A 20,410-nucleotide genomic window follows, 5' to 3' on the forward strand; every position below is an offset into this window, starting at 1 on the left:
AGGGCTGTGAATCAAGTCGAGATGGTTGGGGTTTTTTTTCCTTCTTCTTCTACCCCCCATTGTCTGTGTAAATGCAAGACATCCTTCATGTCAGAGATTCGGTTCAACTTTATTTGCTTGAGTTAGTATTTCATAAGTTAAATAACGTTTAAAAAGTTGGCGGAGAAACTGAATTTTTTTGTGATGTAGCTAAACCTGAGATGGAAGCGACTGATTTATATAATGAAAGCTGTATTTCTCCCAGAACCAATTTGTATTCATGCAGAGCTAAGGCAGAGCCACCCGTGTGTCGTTGCTTTTGGTTATGATGTCAAGAGGACTGGAAGGAGCGAGGAAGGGAAAAGAGGGAAAAAAAGGAAACTTAGAGAGAAATCTGAAAGCTGTTCAGATTGAAATGAGTCTCCAATGTTCCACACTGCTACTGCCGTTCACCGATACCCTAAACACATGTAAAGTTGAGATGTACTTTGGTTTTGCTTTGGAGAAAAAGTCACATCAGATAACCAACTCTGCCTGTCATTTCTAGGCAGGTTCTCACTAATCCACATAATTCCCAGTTATATTTCTTTTTCAGGTCCATAGCTCATGGAGGGGAGTCTTTGCTCTTTCAGAATGTGTGGTAAACACATTTTTTTTTCTTGTAATATTGCAGCTGCCAAACATCTACAGTCCTTACTGTTTGAATATTCATCATACTTGTCAGGGCTATCACAGTGACTGAATTTACTGCTGGTCTTAATAAATTGAAAGTAGTTTTAATTTATATGGAAGTAGGGACATTAACTGCTATCCACAGATATGGATCACATGAAAATGTCCAAAGATTTATTTTTTGCTTCGGGTATTAAAATACTACTACAAAGTGTATACTGCAAATGTTAAAAAAAAAATCTAATTAACAACAACCAAATCTGGACATTTTTATTAAAGTCGTTGCCCAAAGACAGTAGTGAATGAAAAAATGAAAAGGTTAAAAACTGAAAATGTTCACCAAGACAGTCACAAAGAAAAAAACAATTTCCTATGATCTCAAATGGATGTTTCCAGATAAATGAAAAAAGTAATTTTATTTTTTAAGGACTCTTGTAAACAATAACATTTTGAAAATGTCACAATTTAACCTGTAGTCCTGTGGGTTTTGGGGCTGTCTGGGCCCATAGATGCGGCCGCATCTTAAGAGGAGGGCAGGTGCGTCTTAAGGCCACCTCCAGGAACATCAATAAAATGGAACTTACCATTCTTGTCCGTGTGTTAAATGTATCGTGAATTGTCTTTCAGGCATACACTCATTATGTTAGGGTGAGACTGTCATACACTGTCCTTACGCCACACTCTAGTTGTTAGTAAGGTGCAGGCACTGGCCCCTTACTGACCGCGCTCTTACAGCACACACAGGGGGTGCATGTGATACGTAAATGCCCTTAAGATTGCCCACACAAACTACTCGTCTCCTTTCTAACAATCAGGCTGCATAAAAGGAGCTCACACTTATGTGAACAGCACTCTTAAAAAAAAAAAAAAAAAGAAGAATCTGTGCAACACACCTGCATCTCACCTACTTCACTCTGATTTACCCTTGCATGTTATACAAATGTTCGCTACGACCTGTCGCTCACACCATGCTTGAGAAAACGGTGTGCATGAACATTTTCACCGAGAGGTCCATGACTTTGATATTTCCGTACCAGGTTTGCCCATTTTTCACACGCAGACAGTTTGCAAACACTAGAAAGGGCAGTTGTGACTAAGACTTAAGAGAGTTATTAGTTTTTGTCAGACATGTCTGCTTACGTTTTAAGTCACTGTTTGCACAGCTATGCCTGTAATGATCCACCAAAAGCTAAACTGCTGTATAGGCGATAAAGATCTCACTTATTTATTTGAACTTTTTAGAATCTTTACTTTTTGGAAAATAAAATTGCAGTTATTGGCCTGTTTGTCTTGCGCCTTGTTCAGTATGTACTCTGGCTTCCCCCAACAGTTGCAGGATTGGCTCCAGCAACCCCATGACCCCAAATGGGATTCAGCGGGTTTGGAGGATGGATGGATGGATGGATGGATGGATGGATGGATGGATGGATGGATGGATGGATGGATGGATGGATGGATGGATGGATGGATGGATGGATGGATGGATGGAGAGCTCGTCTGTTTCAATGCTGCTACTGTAAAAAACTGATAATTCATTTTAAGTCCACAATTACTTTAGTAGCTTATAAAAGATGTATTAAAGAATTTTGAATGGGAATGACTATTAAAAGACATTCCTTGGATAAAAAACTTTAACGGAATCAGGGATTTTTAACAGCTTCAGTATATCTGTATACTGTTTGCACTTGTGCGTCACCTCCCCTCCTTTTTTCTCTTTCAACCAGCTTGGAAATCTACGAACAAGCCACAAGTTTAATTTAATTTGTACCTTGTATCATGTCTTATTAAAGGAAAGCTGTTTAATTTGTCTGCAGAGCTTCAAGTGAGACCTGCATGCTTAAGAATGTGTCTCTTGTCTGTTGCTGCTGTCTTAATGGTGGATTGTTAGTCCAGTGGCATAGTGCATGCATCACCACTACAGGAGCGGCTGGCTTGGTAAATTGGAAGCTCGGTGTTGGCACCGTGTCACAGATTTTACAGTTCCACAGGTAATGTTTTATCCCAGCCTTGTTATGCATCATATCTTCGTGTTGTGTTCTAATTTTCTGTCTGATGCCGAGAAAGCCTTCAAGCTCTGTCACGCTAATTAGACACTTTAAGTCATCCTCCATTTGTTTCTGCCCAGATCTTTGCTGGTAGGATTTCACATGACAAACCGGAGGAGGAGGAATAGGAGGAAACAAGCAGGTCTAGGTGGCTGATGAATGTCACAGGGCCCCATAACAGTAATTTGTGTCAAAAGCTTTCAGAGGAGGCGGAATGGCTTTACGGAGCTTTTATACTTTTCTTTGTTTCGTCCAATGGATTTTCTCGTTTTCTTGCAGCAGGGATCACACTGCTGTGTATTTTCTCAAAGCAAATGCTGTAAGTCCAGTTAACAGAGAAATAGAGAGCATGTTTTAATTAATCGTAAGCCTTAAAATAAGACTTTGTAACATGTCAAACGTGTTACGGAGTGAGCCGTGCGTGTAAGCACCTCAGTGCGGTTGGTGGAGGTTTGCTCCATTTTGCAAGTTGTTATAGATTACTCACGATTTGGTCTTTTCATTATTTGGAGGTTTATGGCCTTTGATCATTATAGCTGTATGGCTCACTTTATGCAGCTTGAATTGTTCTACATTTGTAAAAATCCAGTCTGTGAAACCTCGATTTAGCTGTAGGCGGATCCGGTAATTAAAGGATTAATTTGGTAATCTTAATTGTCTTGTCCTTTTTTTTCCCAGCTTCCTCCAACTACCTTCTAACTTCCCTTTCAAAGATATAAAAATGTTCCTTTCCAAGAGTGGAAAATAGAGTATTTCCTTGCCTGCTCTCGGTTCGAATAATCAACTTGCATCTGGGTAACCTCGTTTTCGGCAAAGCGGTAAAAAAAAAAGAAAGAAAAAGGCAAAATCCCAGAGTATGTGCGTGCATTGGATAGCAAAGTCTGTGTTTTCTGGCAGTTCAGTCTTGTGAGGATTCCATGTAGCTGTTCAGTCCTATGTGTTTGAATCTCTGAGGTGCTTTTGTGAGACATCACGTGTTTGATTCTCTGAGGAATCTATTGCATTTACTAATATGAAGGCTGCAAAGCTGGAACAAGATTCCAACACTAGTTAAATAAAAAAACGGATTTATGATGATGTCCTTTTTTTTATTAGGAGGAACTCAAGAGTTTTATTTTTTTAATAAAAGTATATTTTGCTCTATTTATTTCTAGTTCAAAATAACCAAACTACGTTGCTTTCTTTTAAAGTTGGAGGCTTGTGAACAACCTACATGCAGGAGAATAGACTTAAGTTGACAAAAAAATAAAAATGTATTAAATTACCCTAAAAATAAATAAAATGTAAGAACAAGGTGAGAAAACTAAAAGGTGACAGGCAGAAACAAAATGGATCTGCAGACTTCACTGAAATGATGATCTTCTGCGTACATAAAGAAACAATCAGAGTTCCAGGCAGCAGCTGGGTTCATTACAATCTAAAATCAGGGGTGAACATGACCAGAAAACAGAACAAAGCAAAGCAGAGGTTTATAAAACTAAATACAAAACTCCTTTAAAGCATGATTCCAAATGACAGTAACACTCATCCTTAAAGATGGTAGAATTTTTATTTCCACCCTAAACTGGAGGTTTTTCAGTCTTCTAGACTTTTTAAATAAAAATGATCATTTTTGCCTCTCAGCTTACAAAAGTTTGAGGGTGAACCTGAGTTCATTGGCCGTTCCCTTTTACTTAACTCTAGCTCTTAACCATTGAAACGATGGAGAAGAGCTGAAAAATGACAGATTGAATCCCAATTCCACCTCTTTAGTCCTTGAAAAGGAAATGCAAGAATTGTAACGTGTGCATTTAGAAAGTTCATTGAAAATCCAGTTACTTGAATTTAAGCAGCTGCTTTTCGTTCTTTGGCCCTGAAGCACATTAGCCTTGAGACATTCCTTGTTGAAACAGAAAATGAAAGACAGTGGAATAATGTGGTAATAAACACTAAACTGAGAAACCATTATTTTGCCATTTCTCCTTTTGCATAGAGTTTAAGCAAATTTTAAATTTGAGAAAAAATTGCCTAAAAAGCATATCCTAAGTTTATTGGTTGTGGAAAAAAAATACCTTCTCCCTCCCACCTTCACTAAAAGAACAGAGTAAGGAAGCCACAATTATTATGTCACACCATTAAACCGAATTGAGGGGAAAGTCAATTGTTGCATCCCTACTGCATACCAATATGTTTATGTTAAAAATGTCAAACAATTGTGCTAAAGTTAGGAAGGATGTAGTATTTACTGTTTATTACATTACACCAGGCTTAGTTCAAACCAACTTAAAGGATCTTCTTCTTTCTTACCTGCTTATTAGCAAACGAAAAGGATTTTTTCTGATTTTCTTTGTTTGTTTTTTGTTGTTGTTTCGTACATTAATCATAAATCAAACCAAAACTAACCCATGATGCAAAAATCAAGGTTAGAACTGAATCTTGGGAAAGTGAATCCCTAGAAGTGAGACACACTTCTAATCCTATAGAGGAGGTGGGAACAAAGGATACATTTGGGGTTCACCCAAAGAATCAGGACCTTGATTTAGAGTTTCAGGAACCATTCTTGTTTGTGTGCCCCTTAGCAAATCAGCCTTTGGATTAGATCGGATCTCCCCGTTTGAGTTTTAGGAAAATATAAATAGCATTTTGTACATAAATACGAATGGTAAAAATAATCCCTAAAAAGATAAATCCATACATTTTTATTTTAATGAATGTGTTACCCTGTCCAACTACTGTTAAAAATACTGCATTAGGATTTTAAAGTCTTTTCAGACATTATAGTACATTTAACAGCAATAGGACATTTCTACAAGACATTCTTTAAAATAGTTTCCTAGCTCTTATAGTTAGTTGCGGCTTTTATTTTGAAGGGTTGTGTTGCACTTTGCTTTCCCCCACGCATGTGCAGACAAAGGAGTAGGAAGATTATAACAACCCCCACCCCAAAAATGCACATTTCAAGAAGTTGACATATTAGCAGCTTAAGTAAAACATCCCTCAGTGCAGCAACTGAAAATGAAAAGCAGCATTCGTTGTTAATTTGGAAGTTACACCCAGTGATTAAACCCCTGCTGTGCAGAAATGGCTGTGGGAAAAGAGGATTTTACCTCAAACATTTGATTGTTGAGAACCGGTGGAGCAGCACGTGGGAGTGAATGGTGACAAAGTATCAGCTGTGTCTTTGGAGCCTCAAACACCAATGTTTACTCCAAATTCAGTCTTCGTCAACACGGGTAATGATTCTTCAAAGAATAGCGGTTTGAAGTTCACATTTTGACCATGTTTAGACTTAGGGAGGCTTTCTTTTTTTCTTTTTTTTTCTTTGCTGCTCTCACAAATGTTAGGCCCTCAGCAGTTCCTCATGAAAGATCACTGTGCCTTTTAATCACACACATTTACACAAACATGCAAAATCACTCAGAGAAATTTACTGACAGACATGCATCCGCTCACTTCCTCTCAAAATGTCAGCTCTTTAACGCCGACAGGAACCTTAACTGGTCCCATAGGTTTAAAGGCAAAAGCATCTTTTAAGCCCGTGTTGCCTTGAAGCTGAAGCGTTGCAGACTGTCACGCTGGTGCCATTCCTCGCTCGGATCTTCCTGCCGAGGCAGGTCTTTAGATAGATGACAAGAAAAATGAATAAATAGGAATCAACATACCGGAGGAAGCAGATGTGTAAACTCCTGTTCAGAGGTGTAAGGCTCATTAATTGTGTTGCTTTGTACCATATTTACACAACACAGCTTTCTCTCTGACAAAGTGTCAGAACCTTGAAAAAAAACTGGATTCAGTCATTCAAAGAGCTGCTTGTCTGCCATCAAAACCTGGCAACATAAATCACAATAAATCATCTCCACTCAGAGCTGATGATGTGACCCGGGCTTCAGAAGTGTGCCTCTCATGGAAATACTCTCATCAGCCACAAAGTAGGCAGCATGCTATTAGTATCTTGAATGGAAATATTCAAACAGACGTACAGCTGCGTGTCAGTGTATATGCAGCTATTTCTCTGTTCAATAAACGGAATGAAACTGTGATATTATGAGAACTGAGACTCATTTACATATTCATCTCTTTGCTTTAAGGCTTCCCCTCCCCTCCTGTCCTTTTATTCTTTGATTTCTTGATCCTTTTTGTCCTCTTCTTCCACCAATGCAAACATGATGCGATGGACTTAAGGCTTTTATCTTCTCCACATGTGTGTTTTCACAGCTGTATTTCCATACATGGAAAATGGTTGTCGCAAGTTAAAGCATTAAAGACGTGTGCTGTTGGAAGCATTTTTTGGAAAAATGATTGTTTTGTGAATTTCACATCTAGGGAAACAGGAAGCTGTTTTTTTTTCCATCCAAGCTTTTGATTCACATGATCATAATGATTCGTCTTTTACGCCTTATTTTATGAGGTTGTTTGGTATAAAAGAACAACTTTGGTTGAAGAACTCCTGGTTTAGTAGACAGGGATATTTCATCTTAGAGTTACTTGGTGCTGCAGAAAAAAAATGTCTTCTGTTGATAAATATTAGAAGTACATAATTTGTTAAAAGGCATTTAACGTCACTTTTAATAGAAAACCCCTCCTTAGTCTAACTTCAGTTTCCTTTTTAAGCATCACAAACCTTATAGAAACCTGTACTGCAAAAACAGACCCATTAGAAATAAGTCAAAAATTCTGACCCCATTGGCAAATTTTCTTTAAATAAGCAAAAAAAATAATCTCCTAATGGGCCTAAAAAAACGTTTTCTAGAAAAACAAAATCTTGTCACCAAGCCATTTCTTTCTCATTTTGCTTTTAAAATACTTTTTTGATATTATTTTTCTTTCAAGACAGAAAATAATAATTTTCCTTGAAACAAGGGTCTCATATTTATAAATATGTTTCCTCTAAATACATTTTTCATTACATTTTGTGTTTTATTTATAATTTGTAATTAATTATGTCATCTGTAAATAATTGTTTTACATATTTGGCTACAGGCATACTACTTTTGTTAGTAGTGTTTATCAATTTTTGTTTCATCTTACAAACAAATTTTCTTTTTTTTAAACTCTGTCATGGGTTGCCTATTTTGCAGCATTATAATAGACTTGAAGCAGAAAGGAACTCCACAAGCGCCATTTCTGAAAATCATAACTTGGTCTTAAAAAGTTCTGCTCATTTGAGTAACAGTGAGCACTAGCTGTTTTATTCACATAAGGAATATGTCAGTCACACAGGATGTCCAACTTTTACTATTATTTTTGTCCTCTACAGTGTAAAATGTTCAAAAAAGAAAAGTATTTACGGGAAAATGCCAAAGAAAAATGTGTTTGATATGAAGTGCAATTGATATGAAATACAAAACAACTCTCAGAAATATTATTGTAACCCTTTTGTATATGTATACCTACCAAGATTTGGCAATAAAAGCATCAACCAATGACGATTGTTCAGCTTTGGTAACTTAAAATTCCATGATCTTCTGGATAGTAACTTTAATTGAATTAACTTCAGAGGACATCGTAAGGAACTGATGGTGTCATAAAACACTTGTTATAGCTGCTGTTCATCACCGAGATGTAAATTATGTGCAGTGATCACTCAACGATGCTTTCCTACAAGGACATAATGTTGTAAAGGGACAAAAAATGTAATTGGCTCCAAAGGGCACATGGTGCGTTGATGGCAACATGGAAAAAAAATACAAAAAATAAAATAAAAAAGTCCCTCCCCAGCTATGGTTTTCTTCCCTGACATGCTGTGAATGTAGTGAAATCTGAATATTTTCTTTTCCCCCACAAATCAAAGCCTAATGAATAAGGAAGTAAACGGTTGTTGCAGCCATCATGTCTGGATTGAGTTTAGAAATTAGATTTGGCATTTGTGTTTCTACAAAAAGCAATACAGTACAGGATATTAAAGTCAAAATCAAATATGGAAGATAGAATCAAATTTTTGAAATATATGCAAACCCACAAACCCCTTTTTGTTTTTTGTTTTAGTGGTTCTCCTGTGGTTACCATGGCTACAGGGATACTACTTTTGTTAGTAGTGTTTACTTCCATCATATATTCTAGTGTTTTGACTGTCATAAGCCGTTCATTTGCTTTTAGATGTCCTCCGTCCCCGTCTTGGGAGTTGACGTGGGCAACTGGACAGATGAGACATGGGGTGTGTGTGCAGCCAGAAATCTTCCCTGGACATCACGGCTCAGCACACTGACAGCTGGTGCATTCTTGTGTGTGTTTGTGTGTATGTGTTTTTTTTGCGTTCGCTTCTAGTCAGCTGAAAAGGCTCTGTAGAGAAAAAACTGCTTCACCTAAAATGTGAGGTCATAACCTTTTGTTTAAAACACACAGGAAAAAAAATCTTTTGTTTTGGTTTGCAGTCTTCTAGTAAAGCTGGGTGTCCTTGGGCAGTGGAAACATGCAGCATTATCGCATCAATTTAATCACTTTAATTGGCTGCATGATCCACCAGGGAGACATTTAGCTTCTAGTGCTCGTTGTTTGTGCATGTATGCAATGATCTGGCTGTGACCCCAGATGCATTTAATGCAATAAATGATGGCGTTGGCTGATCGCATTCAGAGGGTGAAGCAGCTCCCATCGTGCTGCTATATCCATTTGATTTGTACTCTGATGCGTGAAAAATCCGCTGCCTGTGTTTGATGCAACAGTGTGTGTGTCCGTGAAAGCATACACATTGACTTTGAAGTATGTTGTGTCATGACAATAATCTTAGCTAATTTAGTACCCATCAGCCCTCCATTATGAGCTTGACATAAAGCTGTGCGTGACTAGAATAGCCTCACACAAAATGACAATTTACTCCTGCAAAGAAACGACGTGTTTAACCTCATTAACCTAAAGAACATGTGCTAAAATTGAAGACTTACCCTCATCTCTTTTGACTTACACAGACCCGCACAAAATACAAATTGGGCGGCTCATCAAAAGTTTGGTGTTGATGCTGAATGTGACCCCTGTACATAAAAAGCAGCACTGAGTCAACAAATAGGATCAAGTCGTCCGTTTTGTCCCAACTTCTTAGTTTCGAGGCTGGCTGTGGTTTTGTTCTCTGCTTGAAGATCATATTTTCTTTATGAGATGCTTAACCTGGCAGGTGTGAGGTGGATCTCCCCCACAGTTTTAGTGAGCTGTCGTTTTCCGTCTGCAAGGAGTACAGGGGGGTCAGCCCAGCCGCCTAATGGCCATGGTGACAAAGCTGGGAGCTGGCCCATTAGACGAAGCCACCATCATTAGGGCCAACACATTTTCAAGCAACCTGACCTACTGGTGCCCAACTGTTTATTAGCAAAGTTTGGGCTGTGCTTTAAAGCAGATATAGTCAATATTCAGAATGAACTGTGGCCTTTCCCTCAGCAACATGACAGGAGAAACCCATACTTGCATGCATAGTAAATCACGTCAGGCAGAAGTGTTGTTCCTGCCACATTTGGCTCTGCAAATTATGAATTTTGCCTGGAAAAGGGGGGAAAATGGCGAAGTGTCAGTAGGTGATGCATGCTCTTCATTGGACACAGAGCATTTACTTTTCATTAAGAATTAAATGTGTACATTAAACAAAAACAGGGTTCAGGCAGGGCAGCGGTGACACGCCTTACTTGATCTAATCTGAATGAATTAGCAACTCAGCGCTTTGGTAGAAGAAATTAAAGCAGGGAAAGAAGGGCATTAAAACAAAACTCAGTGGGGGAGGAACTGACAGGTAATGTGTTTACCTAAAGATTGGTTTTAATGACGCAACTTGATATTGTCCCTGACCTGGGCTTGGAGAGACGAACAAAGCCTGGCAGGGGGAGGGGAGGAGCAGACGAGAGAAAGGTCAGCGGGAGTGTCGTCATTTCATTATGAGGGATCTGGACTCCCATCTTCTCCAGCTTCACAGGGAGTGATGGAGAAGGTTTTTAATGCCTGGTCCGTCAGCCATATTGGATTCAGGGCAGTAAATTAATATTACACTCCTTTTACAGGGTTTTATTTTGGGATTTACTGATCTCCCTGGAGAGTTGGCAGTGTAAAGAGGTTATTTCCCTATTTCTGCTCTATTCTGTCTCCTCTCGCACAAAGCTAATATGTTTAGAGAGAGAAAAACTGTGTTCGTGGAGGAAGTAAGTCTGGCTTTAGGCACTTTTGTGTCATACTGTTTGTTTTTGAACATTTTTCAGGAGACAGAAGTCTGTTGCAAATTGTAGCACTGTCCAAGTGAAGGCAGCGTCTGCATCTCTGCATCATCACGTCTCTGCCTCCGCATCTCCTGTTTGTCATACAACCGCTGGCAAAACATATGGAACCACAACTCCTGGATGCTGTTCATTCAGCTGGTTTACTGGGAGGAAAACTTGAGACATTTTACAAAACAAACTGGTTTGAACCAGAGGATTTCTACGGGCTAGTTTACATGCCCATAGAAATCGATTAGCTGGGAAGAATCAGATATATTTAAGTGGACTACGAGCATCAGAAAAATCCAGTTACGTCAGGGAAGAACATAAATGCTTATCAAACATCCATCTAAGTACAACGACAATCGTAGCATTAGTCAGGGACGGAGCTACAGGGGGGCAAGGGGGGCAGCAAAAAGCTTTCTGTTCATGTGTCATTGGAGAAAATCCAATAACTCCAAAAATCAGTTAATGATTGGATATTAGGTGAGCTTGTAAACGTTTTCAGAAACATTAGCTGATAATTCAATAGACGAAAAATCTCGTCAACAACATGGGATCATAAACTGGTGATGGGATTGAAAATGCAATCATGATAAATCATTAGGATTCGGTATAATTTCCAGAACTTTTCCTCAGTTCAGCTCACCAAAAGATAAATAAAAAACATAAAGAAAACTTCAACTTCCCCAGTCATCAGCGAAATGGAGCTGCACGTCTTTCATATGAACAGAGGAGATTGCAGGTTTTTCCTTTGCCCCAAAAGCTCAGGTGAACATTAAAATGATGGGTACTTTTCTCATTCAGCCAGATGAAAGTAGGCTTGGTAATAATGAAGGCATTTTTCACAATGAGAATGGATCAAGCCACAGAACAAAGAACTGGAAAATCTTTTCATCTGGGAAGGCAATTTTACTTATGTGGCACTTTTGAAAACAAACCCGGTTGATCGAAGTTTGAACTGGTATTTCTGTAAGTGAAAATAAACAATCCCCGTTTTTCCTAAGTTGTCAACAAATGTAATGAAAGCAGCAAAAAGAAAAGTCAATGACAAGACTACATTTGGCAAAGCTGATCTGACAAGAGCTGAATGGGAAAGTTGGTGCCTCCATTATAAAGAAGAATGTTTTTTAATTGGAAAGTACAGGCCTCCTTTCATTCAAAATGTCATAAAAAGCTGCTGGAGAGCCAACAAAGTGCTCATTTTAGATCTTTTTTTCACAACTATGTCCAAACGATTTGATGCTTCATGCTGCATGGAGCTGTTAAATAAAGTGGCTTTGGTTTTGTGGCTATAATTTCTTTGTATTCCTTCAATTATACATTTTCTATGTTTTCGTAGCAGCCATATAAAATACAGCAAGAATGAAGGAAATGAAAAACAAAAAGCACTAAGCAAACCACAGAATATATTGGAGTGCATCAACAGGCTTTTTATTGGTGAGTCATCTCCAACCTCCGTACCTCTTGCTCTGTCCTGCTAAATGTGGGTAGTAAGAGTCCTTTTTGAAGAGCAGTTTAACACAGTGTAAAGTGGTCACTGAGGCAGGATTTATGGCTGCTAGTCCGTCAGAAGTGATGTTAAAAGGGCTGTGATTAAGAGTTGGAGCAGGGACTCCTTTACCCCGTCAAACCTAACCAGCAGCACAAGGCAGAGCTCTGGCACTGCTGCACACAGCTCTGTCCATCCCTCTTTATTTGCCTGTCTTTGCATCATTTCAATTCAGATGTAAAAAGTGAAGTTTAAGGACAAAAAAATCTATAGATATAAATCAAATACACCTTTAAAATTAACAACATTCAAGTTTTAAAAAGCCTTTCGTCTTGACAACATGCTATAAGATGTGGGTTTTTTTTAAGTCTTGCTCTTTTCTTCTGTTTTTTTAAAGGTTCGGAGTATGCCGCCACAGCAGCGCTTCCTGCTGCTTTCTCAGACCGCTTACCTCACTTCCTGGTGGAACCAGAGGACAAATACATTGTGAAAAACAAGCCGGTGACCCTGACCTGCCGCTCGACTCCAGCCACACAGATCTACTTCAAGTGCAACGGGGAGTGGGTTCACCAAGACGATCACTACATCGAGCACAGCGTTGATCCGGCCACAGGTACCATCTGGAAAACATCATTTTTGAGCTGTGATAATCGTTGTCTACATCTGTTGTTAGCCACCGTCTACGTTTTTTTTTTAGATGTGTAGAAGAAGTGTTGGTGTGCAGTTTGCCAGTGTTTAGTGTGCTCTACCAGGCTCTTGGCTCATCCACCAGCCTGTTCAACCTGCCAGCCGCCGCATAATAAACGCATTGGTTTCAGTCTCTGTATCACCTTGGAGACCTGTTTGTTTGTCTCCATTGTGCCCCCCCCTCGCCGCCGCCTCTGCCGTCAGTGTCATAAACATGTATGACACTGATGTAGTGTGATTTAGAAGCTCTCCGCAAACTCCAAACCACCCGTTCACAGCCTGACAACTGATTGAAGCGTTGAGATGGCAGATTTTTCTGGGGCAGCCGGAACACATGCAGGCAAATGTGCTTTTAAATGTACAAATATGCAGAGCAGACATGTTTAAAATAGAATTATGAATAACAAGTGAAATCTGCATTCGTAAACATACAAGCAGCAGAGATTTCTCCAATCTCTTATATGGGGTCCCTGATCTGCACCCTTTTAAAGGCACAAATTGCAGTAATATGGCCGTTAATTCCATCAATGTCTGTTTGTGCTTCTGTTGTGTCGCCACATTAAATTTCATTCGAACAAACAACTGCACAAACCTTACACAAAGTGCTCAGCTGGACTGGTTCCGCCTATTAATGCGAAGGTTTGTAAAAATGCCAACAAAAATATGGCAAATCATAAAATCCGTGTCTGAGAATGGAAAGTAAGCACTCTGAAGTGCAGTTTGCACTTTTTTTCCCAAAGTGTTGATCCAAATGATGTGTGTTCTAGGTTCTGTGAAGGCAGAAAACGAAAAAAGTGTGGTTGTTTTATGAATGTAGTGCATCACAAAGGACAGGACAATACTAAAACTCAGCTGTCCCCATGGAGGCTTAGTCTCCTTTTACAGTTTCTGTAGTGAGCGAGGCAGGACGAGGAGAAATAAAGGAAGAACAAAAGAAAAGAGCAGTGCTGGTGACAAGAAAACAAGATAATAATTGTTTTAATTACATCTAAAGTGGAGCTAAAATGAAATTAATACGAGTACTCTTAGAACTTAAAAGTGGCCACTAGAAGTTTAAAGAGGCCAGCTGAGGCTTTTTTTTTCTTTTTTAAATACAGACTCATTGAAGTTGCAAAGATAAGCTTCATTTTGTGTTCTCGACTTCAAACAACCCATTTATGCATGAAAACATTTCTCTGAATACCTGAATGACTTGGTTTCTAAAACAGGACTTGTTTTTTTTTCCCCCAAACAGATTCTTTTCCCTAAACATCTTTGCTCTCTAAGAATGGCTGTAACTCTAGTCTACAGTCTATGGCTTATTTGTAGATTATTGATGTAAATGCATTTGACTGACAGACTGATGTTGCAAATCCAACTACGGTACTTTGCCAAATGAATGGAGACCCCTTTTAATTTGGCTGGAACTCAGGTCTTATTTAGCATTGCAGTAAGAGATTAACACCAGATTTGCGTTGAATAGTCAATGACAGTTCAGTCGGTTCGATACGAGTGTCTTACGTGGGGTGAGAGGACCCTAGGCCTGTTCGTGCCACATTTGGCAGCAAGGTGCATCATACTTTTCACTGCAGCTCTCTGAGTTATTCAAGGGTTTTTAAGCTTCTACTCCTCTGTAGCCCAGTCTGAGCACTGACTTTTTTTTCTTTCCTACACAGTGCCAAATTTCCCCTGGACCTTTGCCATCTCTTGAATGATCGTTGTAATTTTCAGCCCCAATTTAAAACACTTTTAACCTCCTGAGGACCAGCTCAAAAAAACATTAACTCAATCCAACAGTTGGTCATTTAATTCATTTTAACCCCGGAGCTTTAGCTCCAGTGTTTACTTTTTTTACGAAGCGGAGCAAACCAACCATACACTTAATCAGTGTGAATCAGCCAACTCGCAAGTGCGTAAACAATCAAAGTATGTAAAAGATTGTGTTATCTTGATGTCGCTGGCGACATCCCCGCCTTTAAAGAATGAAGATCTTTTTATTTTTATTCAACTTGATAGCCCTGCAGCTCTCAGATGGGTGAAAAAGATGAGGCTCCGCATTGATGACAGGAAGGATCTAAATCCCCCCCTCCCCCCCCAACAGCTAAGAAACATTATAAGCTCCATGAAGTACAGTTTACAACAACGCCACATTACAAATACGTCACTCTGCTAATGTTTAGTGGACCATTGCCCGTGCAGCTCCGAGCTTACAGTCAGCAATTATTTGTCATGAAACAAATCTGTCATCCTGGCTGCCTCGGACCCCCGCAGCAGAGAGGGTTTCCATCTTTAAAGGACACGCCGTTTCAACGTTCTCTCATTGTGCGTTTCCACTGTGATGAATGTTTTATATGTAGACTCCTATGAAGGACATGCGGTTGCTCAGAGGTGCTGCTGTAGCCCTCTCACACGCGTGTTGTTTAATGTCACCACAGCCCTCAGGAGTTTCTTGACAGCACAGTGTTATCCCCACTACTGCAAAAAAACAAAAAAGAAAAACTGAAGCCGCTTGTCAGGCTGTCCACTCACCCTGGATGTCACACTGGACTCCAAACTAGTACCTGTTGCCAAGCAACCAAGGCTTCTGCAACAACAGAACTTGCCCGATTGCAACATCACGCCTTGAGGTGTGTGTTTGTGTGTTTTATTATTATTTTTTGTTGAGTTTTTTTTTTTTTAGGGGGGGGGGTGGTAAAAACAAACATTCAGACTTAAAGAGCATACCTTTTCAAAATAGATCTTTTTTTGGTGCCATGTTTTTTTTCTTGTTGAGTCATGCATTTCTACATTAGTTTTTGGTTCTGTGGTTTTTTATGGTTAAAAAAGGTCTAGAGAGAAAATACGAAAGAGAGGATAAAATTTGATGGATTACAGTGAGTTTATAATGTCCATAAAAACAAAATTTGAAAAAGTCTATTTTTCTGTGGATCATTGCTGACCAAGATGAGAAAGAAATTGTTTTTTACTGCTTCCAATTTACTGAACACAAGAAAAATACTTTTATTTCTCAAAAAGGGCTCCCAGATGTGCTTATATTCTGCAGACAAACATTTAAAATTCTTAATTTGTTTGTGCCAAATTAACCCCAACATTAAGGGTGGATTAAGATTTAAAGTCCACAGTTATCAAATCTATTTTAATTGTATTCCTCCACCATTGTACTTGGTGTGATGATGAATCTGGGTTTGAAAAACTTTTATTTTGTCCAGTTAATAGAATATCCTATGCTTTAGAACATTTTATATCGCTTTTTAAAGATGTTTTAGCCGTTTTTTTACTTTAACTTTCAAGCTATTTGTCTTGATGAAAAAGTGAAACAGGTTTTTTAGCTGTAACAAAAGCCTAGTGTGTCACTAAAACACTGGAAAACTTTAATGTTTGCTTTATTATCTTCAAACAGCGTCTTCCTTTTGTTCTTTTTTTTAATTCAGCCCACTGTTACCAAAGATTATCACAAGAAAAACAAGCTGATCACAGAGACGCAAAGCCACAATCAATACCCTTCTCACTTCCTCGCCTGCAGACCAAAGATGAAGAACATCGGATACGTGGCTGGATCTGCAGTGTGCTGGTCAGACTCAGCATGGCGGAAGCAATATTCCGCTAAAATCATCTGGTTTCTTCTTTTTGTCCCAAGAGACTGGACTGAACTCCAAAGAGACTTGAAGGATTTGAATTAATAAGAGAAGCAGGGCTGAAGCGTGGACCTGTCTGAGTCAGGCTGCTCAGTACTCTGCAGAATACATGGATAAGAGTCTATCTGAGACGTGACCTCCACCTTCATCAGACAGGTCTGTTCATTGAACCTGAATGAGCGCCTGAGAGACAAAAGAGCTTTTCTGTCTGGCTGTGTGGACTGCTGGGTCTGTATTGTCTTATAGAACTATTAATCTCATCTGACACGTCCTAAAATCAAACTTAAAAATAAATCAGTTCTTTGATTGATTAAAAAAAAACAATGAAAAGGAAAAGGGTTTAGTAAAATCATTCTCGATTTTGTATCATTATGAAACATTTCCTTTTTAAGCCAATAGGTAATTCTTCAGGTTCACAGGCAAAGGAAGAGAATTTAATTACAAAATAAAATGATCAAATCTTTTGAGAGAAATCCTCAAATACACAAAAATTAGACCCAGTCTTTTACCTTCACTGTCCGTTATTGATCCATCCTCAGGTCTAGTGGTTCTTATTACTGGTCTACAGTAAACTGTGTCAGTCTTTACAGCCGGGGCTGCTGCTGAGGGCCCGGCCAGGTCTCCGCTCTACCCAGAACTGCCACGGAGACGTCTGACGAGCTGTAATAAAGATGTATCCCATCAGAACAAATCAATGCTGACAGTGTGTTTGCCTAGATTAGGAGATTTCCCCACTCTATGATTTCTCATCAGACATATGATGAGGAAGATTGGAGATTGGCATTTGAGCAGGGGCTCATTGTACAGGCCAGACTGATTTGATTTTGTTTGCATTTCATCTGCCAGAATTGATGGAAACGATTTTTGATCCACGCTTCCTATTGTCGCCGCAGCAGCAGACCCTCTCAGGTGGAAAATGCTTGCATTTCACATTTCTATTTCAATAAACCTCGGCAACTGCCCTATAAAGACAGGAAATTATATTTATTTCTTTGTTGATTGCACCTGATGTCAACAAGCTTCTGCAGCAGAAACAGAAGACAGCTGCTTTGTTTATCCAGACAGAGTTTCTCTCAATCGTTTAAAAAGTAACCTCTTTTTTTTTTTTTTTGAGGAAAGAGGCACACAAAGTATCTCCTGTCCCTGACAACCTTTCAGAGTCCTATCACCACATGTGACGTAGCAAGAAAATCTCTTCAAATAAGCTTTTTTTTTCTGAACAGGACTAATCATTTGTCATGCCATATGGTACATCTGCAGGACCGGGAAGGTTTGTTTGTATAAACTCTGCATTTTCCGATTAATACAGAGCCTGAATTGTAATGTGATTACAATATTTCATTTCTGATCTAAAAGGAAAGATAAGCCAGGCTTAGCCTCAATGATCTGTAACCTTTCATTTAAAACCTCAGAACCCTTTTTCTGATATTTATAACAGCCAATCATCCTCCTCCCACCCAACCCATGTGCTTCCCATCTCTTTATGTGTTCTAACTTCTATAGGAGACCCAACAGAGGGGTAACGGGATAAGTCCAATCATCTTGATGGCTCTTGAACCTGATCTTAACTGGTATATTGCAGTTGAAGTGCCTCTGCGATTCAAGCAGAACTTGATAGGTCTACGTGGCAGGATGTAATGAGCAGAAGGGAAAAGGGGGATTTGGAGAAGACAACAACATAGTCCTAAATGAGCAAAATGGCCTCATACCACCTGCTAAGCATTGATCAGAAGCCAAGGGGACTAATTGATAATACATTATTAGCTGCTTCCCCATAATGGGACTTGTATTTCATCCCGTCCTTGATTGCGGGATGGAGGGGGAAGAATTTGGCAATAAAGCACCGGAAAGCAGATGGCAAGGTGAATTGTTCCCGTGACACAGCTGCCGGCGCGTTCCATCAGACCTCTCAGGCAGGTCAGCCGAGATTCTGCATCCGTCTGTGTATTTACGTGTGCGGAGAAAGACCTCGCGCAAAGTGCAGCAGCACACCTCAGCGTGAGAGGGAGGCGGAGGGGATTTAATGGAAGCCTGTGTTTGTCTGGCCTTGAGATAACTGAGTGAGTTTGGAGCTGTGTGTGTGTGTGGGGGGGCTGAATTAAAAACTGACCAGCTGTGCTGATTGATCTCACTGCCTATTCATAGTAGTGATGTAAATATTGGTCTCTGTTACTGTACAGGATTTGTTTTTCCTCTGCATACTTCAAATTAAGTGACCTTTTTGCTTTTGGCTTCAATACATTTAAGTAGTGCAGCTAATTGCACATTTCAACAATGTTGGTAGTTTTGGCCTATTTCTCTTTCCCTTCCTCAAAAAGAAGCATGGAACAAATCAACAAACTAGTTATTGCAAAAGTTATTTGTAAAAAAGAACAACAAAAAAAAACAAATCCATCTGAAATCACTTTTTTCAGCAAAGTAAGGTTCAAGACGCCAACAGATGCCTCTTAAATCCTGCAAAATAATCAACATTATTAAAATTATTTGTAGGAAAAACTGAAGTTGTAGGAAATTATATTTATTGAATGAGTAACACTAACATATTTTAGGGATATTTTTCTACAATTTTTCTCATTTAAAGACCCACTCCGATGAAAATCATATTTTTGGTTCTTGGAGCATTTTTCTGATGGAGGAAATGTATTAAGATAATTAAACTCAAATTTGCATTTCAGAGTATTTCTGTAATCAATTCGTTGTGAATCAGCAGCAGATGCAAAAAGTCCATTTGAAAAACAGCTTATCTGTGACGTAGAAACTACACTGGGTGGGCCTCAAGCTCTGTGTTCCACTCTGCTTCAGGGAGGGGAAGGGGGGCGGGGTTGCCCTTCACAAGCAGTCCCGCCCAATGGTCAGAGGAACATTTCTATTGAACTCCTGCTGCTCTTCTATAAAATGACTTGGGTTTTATTACTTTGACTAAAAACTGCATAATCATAATTAAAAAAACAACAAAAGATGATTGGAGTGGGTCTTTGAATGTGTTTACACAAGGGTATCTCACTGAGACTGGAAGACCCTTTTTTTCACAATTACACATTCATTGTATCCCAATGATGCAGGAATTTGAACCATTTGAAAAATGATGTTTAGGTTTGTAGGCTTTACTAATTAAAGTAGTAATCGCTTCAATTTATTGTCCTTGTAAGACAAGTACAACAAAACTATACAAACCAAAATAAAAAGCAAATATTCATATTATATAACAGATAACCTACTGTACATACGTTAAATGAAACTTAATTCCCTGTATTTCATAAACACCCTACTGTATTTTTAGTATTTTGACATTGTGTTTTCAAAATTGAACTGATAACTAAAACTGTTTAGTCATAAAGAAATGTGTTTTAAGCAATTGAGGGGAGACTGACCTCAGCACAGAACAAAGTTCACTCTCTGCTCCAAACCAGCAGCTAACATTGGTTTTGACACGCGGGAATAATACATTTTAAAATTAACTGCAATTAGCGGAACAAAAGTAGTTAAAAAAAAAAAAAGATAATTACCATTTGTCAAACAACAACAGTACTGTTCCACTCTCCCACACGCACAGCCTTTGTCCTCCCACCAAAACATACCCCACGTCAGCTTCTCGCTTTGACTTCTCCAAAGTAATTTTACATTTGTCAGTCTCACAAAAGCTGTGCCCTTGTTGGAAGTTGGTATGCATTCAGCCGTTTTAGTGGCTCTTTCTTCCTCAACGGCTTACTTCAGATTTATCCTCATCTGGTGGAAGAAAACTTGTTTTTTGATTAATTTCTCTTTAAGTGT

General features: G+C 39.0%; 1 protein-coding gene and 1 long non-coding RNA gene across 5 annotated transcripts in view; one reads left to right on the top strand and one right to left on the bottom strand.

Annotated features, from left to right (window-relative positions):
* Positions 1-20,410, top strand: part of unc5a (unc-5 netrin receptor A) — a 154,414-nt gene that overhangs the window by 69,666 nt on the left and 64,338 nt on the right. For all 4 annotated transcript variants that reach the window (XM_020706676.3, XM_004073514.5, XM_020706677.3 and 1 more), the window contains exon 2: positions 12,736-12,951. In XM_020706676.3, coding sequence (XP_020562335.1) covers positions 12,736-12,951 — 216 coding nt within the window. The remainder of the gene's footprint in view (positions 1-12,735; positions 12,952-20,410) is intronic.
* The window catches only part of LOC144994910 (uncharacterized), a 32,703-nt gene continuing 29,454 nt past the window's right edge, over positions 17,162-20,410 (bottom strand). Inside the window, exon 3 of the long non-coding RNA XR_013658604.1 lies at positions 17,162-17,299. This is a non-coding gene — a long non-coding RNA (uncharacterized LOC144994910). The remainder of the gene's footprint in view (positions 17,300-20,410) is intronic.

The sequence above is a fragment of the Oryzias latipes genome, chromosome 10 (assembly GCF_053564925.1).
Source record: "Oryzias latipes strain Hd-rR chromosome 10, Olatipes_Hd-rR_3.1".
Taxonomy (NCBI): Eukaryota; Metazoa; Chordata; class Actinopteri; order Beloniformes; family Adrianichthyidae; genus Oryzias; species Oryzias latipes.